The sequence below is a fragment of the Desmodus rotundus genome, chromosome 3, assembly GCF_022682495.2.
Source record: "Desmodus rotundus isolate HL8 chromosome 3, HLdesRot8A.1, whole genome shotgun sequence".
Taxonomy (NCBI): domain Eukaryota; kingdom Metazoa; phylum Chordata; class Mammalia; order Chiroptera; family Phyllostomidae; genus Desmodus; species Desmodus rotundus.
In genome coordinates this window covers 9,655,771-9,665,729 of record NC_071389.1, presented here as the reverse complement: position 1 = coordinate 9,665,729, position 9,959 = coordinate 9,655,771, and the positions used below count along the sequence as shown (strand labels likewise).

The window sequence follows — 9,959 nt, the reverse complement described above, 5'->3', positions numbered from 1 at the left end:
AGGCCCTTTGGAACATGGTTTAAAAGATTCTGGCCCTGCCCCTTCAGCCTGGTGTGCTAGCTGATTGGCTGTAGTTCTAGAAGCCAAGCCCCTTCCCAGAGCCAGGAGCTCAGGATTGGCTGGAAGAAACCTGATATTTGCATATAAACCTGTTGCTCCCACTCTAGCATTGAGGGAGTTAATTTCTGACTTTAAAGGGCAGCAAGTCCATACAGGTTACTCAGCCAGGGCACCAGGACCTTGGGTGGGGTACAGAGATGTGCGGTATTGATCCAGGTCCCTACCTCACTTCCCACATTCATTCTCACCCTTTTTTCCTGCATTTTCAGAGATGATACACTTTAGTGGGGAGCTTCTCTACCATGGTGGGGGAGTCGGTGAAATGCAGATTCCTGGGCCCACCCCCAGTCTGATGCGGTGGGTTAGGGATACAGCCTGGTATCTGGGTTTTTATTACAAGCACCCCAAAGAATTGTGACGCACTTTGAGACATACCAGTGTTGTTCCTAAGAGTGGGGAATCTTATGAACAGGCCTGGATGTCAACCCTGCCTTAGTCACATCCTGGCTGAGTGGCCTGGGGCAAGTCACTTATTTGCTATGTTCCTCACTTTTCACATCTGATAAAGGCTGGTTGTGCAGCTAAATGAGACAACGTGGGTAGAGCTGTGCAGAGCTTGGCATTATTTTATTCTGGGTGTTGTTATTATTATCAATGCAACAGTCTTTGGAAGGAATAAGAAATGAGGGTGAAAACCCTCTCTGACCAAGGGGAGCTTAGAATGTCAGAGTAGGAAGACTCACTTTTCAGTGGGGAAGCTGAGGTCAGAGGGGACGTTTAGGCACCTGGAACAGCAGGAGCAAGGGCTCTGGGGCGAGGAGTCTTGGGTTCAGATCCAGACTCCACCATGAACAGCTACGTGGCCTTGAGGGTTCTGTCCCCTCTCTCAGGGTCTTGGTTTGCTCATGTGTAGAAAATGTGGCTAATCACTAGCCCTGGCAGAGGTAATGACGGGGACACGCCCTGCCCACAGAGGCTCAGAAGGTGCTGAAGAGAGGTTTCCTCCTTCCTCCCTGGTGGGGCTGACAGTCTGAGGCAGGGTGGGGACCAGGACCCGCTTCCAGGTCTCCAGCTAAAGCACTTGCCCAGTTCAAGGACCTCAGCAGGACTAAGACTGGAGCTCCTATATCCCAATTTCGGGGAGAGAGGGGAGGTGTTCTTTTCAACTGGGCAGCTAGGTCCAGGGACACCTTCATCTTTTGCGGGGAGGGGGGAGCCTGTAAAATGGCTTGGCAGCTGATTCAGCTCTGGGTAAGAGTTGGGGCTCAGGAAGAAGCCCCAGACAGTCTCGCCAGCCCACTGTGAGCACAGTTGGGAAACAGACATGAAAACTGGTGGCCTTCCCCGGGGACCTGGCCTGCTGTGCTGGGGACAGGACCAGCCTCCTGCTCAGAACCCCAAATCTCCCTTTGGCAGCACACCCACGCCTTTACATCTTCCCAATTGATACCAGCTTTTAGAAACAGATCTGTGGTTTATTCAGACTAAAGTGTCAATGAATGATGGTGAAAAGTCTCTGCCCCTTAGTCCACAGCAAAAACTAAAATAAAGTGAATGAACGAGTAGATGTCAAGGGCTGCCGTCTGAGCCAGCAGCCAGTGTGTAGGATGCCAGGGGAGATCATTTCAGACTCCCAAAGTCAGACCACTGAGTAACTTAGTGACTTTAGAGGCAGAAATGAGAGGGAATTGTAGTGGCATGTGGCCTTGGGCACCAGTCCTGCTGGGGACTCTCCCACCTCTGCCAAAAGGCCCTGTCAACCTGCCCTCTTGAGAAACGAAGGAGAGAGCCCTTCTGGGAGAAGAAGGGAAGATGCAGGGCCCACCCTCCCTGATAGCCATCTCAGCAGGGCGCTCACTGCAGGGCCCTGGGCCTGTGCCAGCCATGCCAGTGAATCAGCCACCCACCAGCCGGGGGGGAGCTCCTCAGGGCCAGCGGAAGTCGAGCCGAGGACCTGGTGGTATGGTAGGTGATGCTTTCTTCCCTCCCCCCCACAGCCCAACAAACAGAAGGGAAGGAGGCAGCCACTTGAAGAAATGCATGTTGACTTTTATATTCATCAGAAAGGAGGTGACCAGTCACCCGGGACATTGTCAGAGGGGACATCAGGGTCCCCCAACAGCCCCAGCAGCAATTCCAGCACTTCCCACACTCAGTGCCACTTGAGAAGACTTGCGTCCCACCCTCCCCATCACTCTGCAATGCCTCCTCCCCTCTCCACCCTGTTCCTGGAGAGTCCCGACCCCAGCTGCACACCCTCAGCCCCCGAAGATCTTCCTCCTCCTCTTGGCTCAGTCTAGGTTTCCTCCTGATTATGACCAGGGAGTGAGCAGTTAGACCAGGGGCTTGTAAATGGGGTTCCACAGAGCTTTCTGGAAGGAGAGGATTCAGGGACACTGCCTTCGTCACCTTACACCAGAGCAGTTCCATTTTGATTGATTTCCTACGTTGGATTTACACATAAGCGTCTGATTACTAAGTGTTCCACGGCCAGTAGAGCAGAACAGCCGCTGGCTCAATCTGGTCTCACCAGGGGCCACTGAAAACCCAGGAGGTGAAGGCCCCGGGGCTGAGGGCCCCTGAGATGGGCCCACAGGCAATGGGAGAAAGAACAGGCCTGCTCCCTGATGCCCGCACCTGTCTGGGGCAAGGGCCACCTCTCATCCTGCACTGGCCAGCCTGCCTGCCTGTGCACATCCCAGCAACCTCGCCCTGGGCTGGACTACTAACCCCTGTGGCAGCTCCATCTTCCCTTCTGCAGGAGGGGACACAAGGCTGTCACGGGGCTTTGCTCACAGGTGAAACAGAAGCTATACTCCAGGTCTCTCGGGTTGCTGAGAGAGACCAGGTGAGCCTTCCCCTCCCACTGCCTGCAGAAGGAAGGGGAATAATTACAGACTATTAAAAGAAATTAAGCCCCACCTGCAGAGATAACCTAATGACCCTCCACCCTCTTCTAACATCTGGGCCCCCACTCCCTGCCACATCTGGAACAGCCAGCTTCTTTCTCATCCAGAGTCCAGAATCCAAGGCCCAGGAGCCCTAAGACGCAGAGGCCGGGCCCTGGGTTCCATCCTTGTGCCTCAGCCTCCTCTTCCATCCTGGCGTCCCTGCTTCTGCCAGGCCCTCCTTTCTATGGTGCCCTCCCAGGCCTCGCTTTGGCTTTGTAGCCTTTTGGAGCCGGAAGTAGTCAGCACTCATAATTAAAGGCTTTCCAAACAGATAACAAGCACCCTTCTAAGGACAGAGTCAGGTATTAAAGGGTTTTTGTTGCTTTTTTTTTCTTTTCAAAGCAGTCCTCTGAAGCTGGGTTTTCCTGTCCTTATTTACCCACGTAAACATGGCTGAGGGTGCTGGGACGTCACGGCCTGGGGGTGCCCCGCAGAAGAAGGTGGCCAGCCGAGGAAAGAAAGAACCCCAGGGCCCCGTCCCTGGTCTTACAGGAGCCACAGGTGGCTCTGGTGTGAAGGACCCAGGGCCCTCACACCAGAGCCCAGGCTCCCTGGGCCCCATCCCTGGTGCAAACACAAACGACCTGCCAGGACAGAGGGGGAGCCATTCCAAGAGGCCACACATCACCGTCCTTGAACATGCTAGAGCTGTTGATCTTCTCCAGAGCCTCTGGGAGTTGTGGGTGGAGGGGAGGAAAGGGAAGAATGAGGCTGGACCTTCTTGGGCTGCGTAGGCCACTCCAGAGGTGAAGCTGTGTGGTGTCCATTCCTGTGTCCCGGTGCCCACAGTGGCCAGCACGTTTGCAAGCACTTGGGGGGAGGTGCCCAAGGCTCCCCCAAGAGGATGGAGGCCAGGCAGAGTTTCCATGCTCTCACTCTGGCGGGGTTCCCGACAGGTGGGCAGAGAGGATGCTGGAGGGGGCGGGGGACAGGCTCAGGGCAACATGTGCCACCACTTGGAGGAGAAGGGCTGCCTGCGCACGTTGGTCCCGCAGTGGACATCCCCAAGCAGCTTGTGGTAGGAAAAGAAGTCGTCGATGAAGGTGCAGTGGAGGCCCAGCGGCTCCAGCAGGGCCCGCACCTTCTCCTCCAGGCAGCAGCGGCCATGGATGATGGGTCCGAAGGGCTTGGGGATGCCCAGGTGCTTGCCTAAGACCACCATGTTGACCTGTGGGACAGAGAAGGCAAGAGGGAGACCTGGCTGGCTGAGGACACTCTATGCACGGGGGCTCCTTCTGGCCTGTGACTCGGGCAGGCCCATCCCCAGAGCCTGTCCCTCCCTGGCCCACAACCCCGGGCCACCAGGACCGGGGCTCACTCAAGAACAAAGGTCTATGACAGCAAAGAAGAAATACATTCATGATTGGAAGAGAGGGTTAACAGCCAGCAGGGCTATCCGAAACACACAGGGGAAATTTATATTAATTAAAGACATTCCTTCCTCTAACACTTTCTTCCATCTATCAGAAAGTTGTCATAACAACTTGGTTAGAACAAGATTTTACCATCATCTGTCAGAAATCTGTAGGACAAACACACACGGTGTACACGGTCTACGTGTGACTGCCCTTGTTGGGGTGGTGCACTTGGCTTGCTCAACTGTCCCTTAGGTGAAGACCTAAGAATCATCACCGTTTGTTTATTGAGTGAGGACTATGTGCCAGACGTATCACCACTGAACCTCGCAGCCTTCCTCCGGGGCTGTGATGTGGATGGGTTAGGTAACATGATCAAGGCCACACAGTCAGAAAGCAGAGACTAAAACCTGGTTTGGGTCTGACTCATATAAAAATTCGTGCTCTTTATCCTCTGCCAGAATATGGCACTTTGGCAGCCTGGGGCTCAGGGGTTGGGAAAGGGGCCAGGGATCCTTGGGGGTACCCAGGTTTATTTCCAGTGGCATCTCTGCTTCCTTCTCTGGAGGCCATGGCTGGGGTCCCTAGAGCCAGGGAGGGGAGGTCTCCCCAGGGTAGGGCATGGAGGTTTCTCAGGGGAAAGCTCAGCCCCAGATTGACGGCCAGAGGACCTGCCCTTGGTGTTTAAAGGGTACATCCTGGACCCGCTGTCTGGAGGGTAGCGCTGGGTCATCTCAGCATGATGGGGGGCTGCCCGGGCCTCTGTGACTTCACATTCCGCCCTGCACAGTCCGCCCTGCAGAGCCATCTAGGCTGGAACCAACATGAGGCTGCAGGGTCTCATGAGGTCAGTCCCGTGGCCTTGGCCCTGAACTACTCAGTTGCTCATCAATGGGCCAGAACATGCTGGGGTATGATGGGACAACAGAAAGTCTGAGGGTAGGGAGAAGAGCCAGGAGCCGGGTGCAGGGCCAGGGCCTCCCCAGGTGGGCTTCCTCTTGGATGAGGACTCAGGAGACCAGAGGCTGGCCCACTGGCTCGCTGGGGATCGCAGTCTAGTCACCGGCTCTCTTCTAAGAGCCTCAGTTCCCCCATCTGACAAATGAGGGGGTCAAATGAGCATTTCCTAAGGGCCCTCCCAGTGTGGACAGACTGGGATTCTCCAGCAGGGCCTGGACTGAGACTGGGAGGTTCCCACAGAGGGAGGTGGGTTGGGGAACAGGCTTCCGGCAGGTGTACGCAAGGCCACAGGCAAAGGAGGGCTGACCGAGGTCATGGACTCCTGCCCAGGCCTTGCCAGCAATCCCCAGCCGCAGCTGGTCACCCCTTAGAACTCCACTGTCCAATACAGCAGCCGCTAGCCACATGTGACTGGTAACATTAAAGAAAAGTAAAAATTCTGTTCGTCAGCCAGCCACACCAGCCACATTGCAAGTGTCAGCAGCCACATGTGGCTCAGGGGCTCCCATGTCATACTGTGCAAACACAGAACATTTCTGTCGTCCCAGAAAGTCCCAGCAGCACTGCCGCAGAAGAGTGGTTCTCAACGAGGGGCCATTTTGCCCCTGGCTGTCACAGCGAGGCGGGTGCTGCTGGCATCGAGTGGGGAGGGGACAGGGATCCTTACATCCTTTCCCAAGGGAATAATGGGCACTTTGGCCAGGACTGTGCCAAGAGCTTCGCTCAGGCCCCTCCCAGGGGCCACGCCGGTGAGCTCACAATCTGCTCATCTGCTTGTCAGCTGCCTGGGTTCATGACAGCCACAGAGGTGGCCGCTGCCTGCCCTGCCTGCCTGATACAGGAGCCCCAGAAACAGAAGCCCAAAACACTTGGAACAAACCACACTTTCCTTTCCATTTGGGAGAAAGCAATGCCCTTAGTGGTGAGGGCTGCCCTGCGCCCTGCGGGTGTTTAGCAGCATCCCTGCACTCCACCCACGGCATGCTGGGAGCACTCCCCTCCTGGCGGCGATCCAGATGCCCCAGGGGACAAAATGGCCCGAGGTTGAGAACCACTGATGGAGACGGCCGGTGTTTGCACAGAAAGCCCACAAACACTGAGGAGGTGTGCAGGCCGCCCTAGCCTCTGTGCCTCTGTCCTTGTACACTGTACAGGGAGCGCTTCTTCTCTGGACGCCCAGCCAACACCCCACCAGGACCCTGCGAGGCCGGGAACTGGAAAGAACGCCCACGCTCTCACCATGTTGGGGAAGAAGGCTTCTGCGTAAGGGCCCTGCCGGTAGAAGAGCTGGGGGATGTCCACGATGTCCCGCTCCGTCAGGCCCAGCTCCCGCTTCAGCACCTCCCGGTTCCAGTCGATGCAGCTCTGGGAAAAGAGGAGGTAGAATTGGGGACCCTTGCCAGTGTGTATCGGGGGCCCCATGGGGTCATGTCTGGGTAAGGAGGCATGGGCTGCCCAGCTCTCTACACCAACCTTATCTTTGTACCCCTTCATCAAAATATACCTGACCTATGTGCCACTCCTCACAGTCCTATCCCACTAGCGGGGCTCAAAATGACAGTGTTCCAGAGTGTTCCATCCTTGACCCTCTCCCCTTCTCTGCATCCTTCCCTCCTTAGGGAATCTCTTTCGGTCTCATGGTTTGAACACCATCTGGACTCTGACGGCTCCCCAGTTTCTACCTCCCAGCCTGCCTGCCTTCTCCTTCACTCAGGTCGGCGCTCCCATCCCCTCTGGCCCCTGCCCCTCTCCCCAGGGTCCCTGATCAAATCCTTGCCCGTCTGACTCCATCTGGGGAGTGAGTGAGGACCCAAGGCTTGCTGAGTGTCTACTGTGCGCAGCCTCTGCGCCCTTTGTGCCACTGCTACCGCCAGACGGGGAAACTGAGGCTCAAGTGACCTGCCTGAGGACACAGAGCTAGGAAGTGGTGGAGCTGGGGTTTGGACCGGCAGTTCTGGCTGCACAAGTCCATGCTACTACACCATACCGTCCAGCCACAGAGTGGCCTAGGCTCACCCCCACCTCAGCTGTTCACCCTGGAGGGTGGGGGACCCCCAAGAGCAGGCAGCAGGCCTAAGCCTCACCTGTACATGGAGACTGTCTCTCTGGAGGCGTCTGTCTGCCAGCATTTCATTAATGCTTCTCTTCACCTGGTGCTTTACCCCTGTGAGAGAAAGAGACACAGTACATGGCTCAGGGAGTACTGCCTGGGGCCACCTCCGGCCTGGGACTGCATAATCCGGACCAGGATTTCTCTGCACCTCAGTGCCAGGGTCTGAAGCAAGGCTGGAGAAAGCCAGAGATTGGAAACCCTGAAGGAATCAGACTCTGGCTGCAGGTAAATCATGGGAATGGATTATAGACCCCTTGGGAAAGGATTGGGCACAGAACCTGATAATTTCAGTACAGCTACCATCATTGGACACCCACCATGCTCCAGGGCCCCCACTAAATTTATTATTAACTTTTAAACCAATGCCAGGTAGGGTTAATTATAACCCCCCAATTCCGAGAAGAAACTGAGGCCCCAAGAAGTTCAGAACCCACCCATCATGTCACAACCAGCAAATGGCAAGACCAGGATTTGAACCCAGGTCTATCCAGGCTTCAGGCTACCCCACATCCCTTCCAGTGCTCATCCCCCAGGTGAGAGCACTGAGGTCTGTGATGGGGGAGGGGAAGGTGCTCAAGGGGGCCAACCAGGAGGGTCTGTCAATTCCCACAGGAGGGGCCACAGAGGGGCCCTGACCACCCAGCTGGCTTCTGGGCCCTCTTCCCCTGAGTCCCTAGCCCTGCTGCCCCCTCCACATAGCCCGGGAAAGCCAATTCTCTCTGCGTCTCAGTCTCTTCCATTGTGAAGAGGGACAAGGTGAGGGGTATAGGAGATTCGAAGGGGCGAGAACAAGAAAGTGCCCGGCACAGACTGGCACATGGGCGTGCTCACTGCTTCCTGTTTTTTTCCTCTCCTGGGGTGTGGCCAGGAACTGCCCACTGGATGGAGGAGGTCACTCCCTTGCATGTGCCTGGGGCAGATCACCATCCTCTGGGCTTTCCTTCCCTGGCCGAAGAAAAGGAGAGCCCTCATCCTTAGCTCCCATGTTGGGGAGTTGGGAGAATTCGTGACTTTGGGCTCTGAGCTCAGAGATCTGCTGACCAAGGGCCCATGAGCAGGGCACAGTCAGGAAAGGCATCAGCCGTGTGCAGGGCTGGCAATGACAGAGCAGTGTCCCCACAGGGGACTGAGTCGTTGGCACTCACCGTCAAACTGGGCTGCCTCCCCATGGCCCTCCTCCTTCTTCTCTTGGAACAGTTTAAGGCAAACGCTGGGGCTCGCCAGGAGCAGCCGGAAGCCCTGGCACAGAGGAAAGGAGAGTAGCTCAGTGCGCAGGTGCCCCCTAAACACAGAAAACCCCAAACTCAGGAGGGGCCAGGGTTCAGGGGGCCACCGCACATGGGGCACCTCTCTGCATGTCACTCTCGCCAACCAGCCACAAAGAACCATCAGCCCTCCATGCTGGTCCACGCCTCCAGGCCTTTGTCCATGGCTCCCTCCCTGCCTGGAGGTCCCTCCCCACTTCATTCCCCTGGAACTTTGCCTCCCCTCCCAGGCTGCTTGCTTCCTGGGGGCTGTGCCCTCCCTGCCCACATCTGCAAGGCAGTGAGCTGCATGGGTGACATATCGGCCCAGAGCCCTCAGTTTGAATCTTAACCCTAACAGTTAATTGCCTTTCTGAGCCTGGTTTCCTTCCTCACCTACAAAATGGAGACAATGATAATAGTACCCACCTCATGTGGATGAATGAATTAAAGCATGTACACATAGTAGGTGCTCAGTAAATGTTACTAATCAGTATCAGTGACATTTCACCAGGGTCTTGGTCCGGAGGTATGGATCAGAGGAAACACCCAGTAAGTACGAGAATGAGTGAATAAATACCCTCCTGACCTGAGCCCTGACCTCCTTCAAGAAGCCCTCCAAGATGAACGCCCGCTGGCCCCAAGGTGCTCAGAGCTGACTCTGAGCTCACTGTGGATACAGGTGTCGAATTGGTTCCAAGTAGCTTTGCCCTGTTTGATCCCATTGGGTCGGGCAAGGGCAGAGGTGGCTCAGGCAGGAGGGGGACACACCTTTTGGTCGGAGGTGGGCACAAAGCTCAGGAACTCATCCACGTGGCCCACGGAAAGCCAGTCCGAGTAGAGCTCCACGGGTGCCTGCACCTGCTGCGCCTTCAGGAAGTCACGCACCACCTTGGCCATTCGCCGCCCACCTGACCTGTCGGGGGAGGGAGAGAGTGGCTGTCACCTCACTGTGACCTGTGGGCATGGGGGTCAGACTCAGGGCCCTGAAGTCTTCCACATCTCAGAGTTTTTGAGGGTGTAGCAACTCTGAGGGTACAGCATCTGCATTTTGACAAGCATCTTAGCTGATTCGTGTGCAAGAGAACCACTGCCCCGTTCAGTTTGTGGGTCTCGAAATGAAGTCAGAGCAAGTTCAAACCACCCTTTGTTAGCAAGGAGAGTGGAGGAGGGAGGAGTGAGGTGGCCTAGGGCAGGGGACGGGACAGGGGACAGGGGAGCAGAAGCTGGAGTCCCAGAGCTATGAGGAAGGAGACATTGCCCAAAGCCATCTGTG

At 56.2% G+C, this 9,959-nt stretch overlaps 1 protein-coding gene across 3 annotated transcripts in view; it reads right to left on the bottom strand.

Annotated features, from left to right (window-relative positions):
* Positions 1–2,088: 2,088 nt before the first annotated feature.
* Positions 2,089–9,959, bottom strand: part of PADI1 (peptidyl arginine deiminase 1) — a 63,650-nt gene continuing 55,779 nt past the window's right edge. For all 3 annotated transcript variants that reach the window (XM_045190572.2, XM_024554277.3, XM_053920236.1), the window contains 5 exons: positions 9,455–9,599; positions 8,585–8,678; positions 7,411–7,490; positions 6,566–6,691; positions 2,089–4,179 (listed from right to left, as the gene is read on the bottom strand). In XM_045190572.2, coding sequence (XP_045046507.2) covers positions 3,946–4,179; positions 6,566–6,691; positions 7,411–7,490; positions 8,585–8,678; positions 9,455–9,599 — 679 coding nt within the window. In that variant the 3' untranslated portion in view covers positions 2,089–3,945. The remainder of the gene's footprint in view (positions 4,180–6,565; positions 6,692–7,410; positions 7,491–8,584; positions 8,679–9,454; positions 9,600–9,959) is intronic.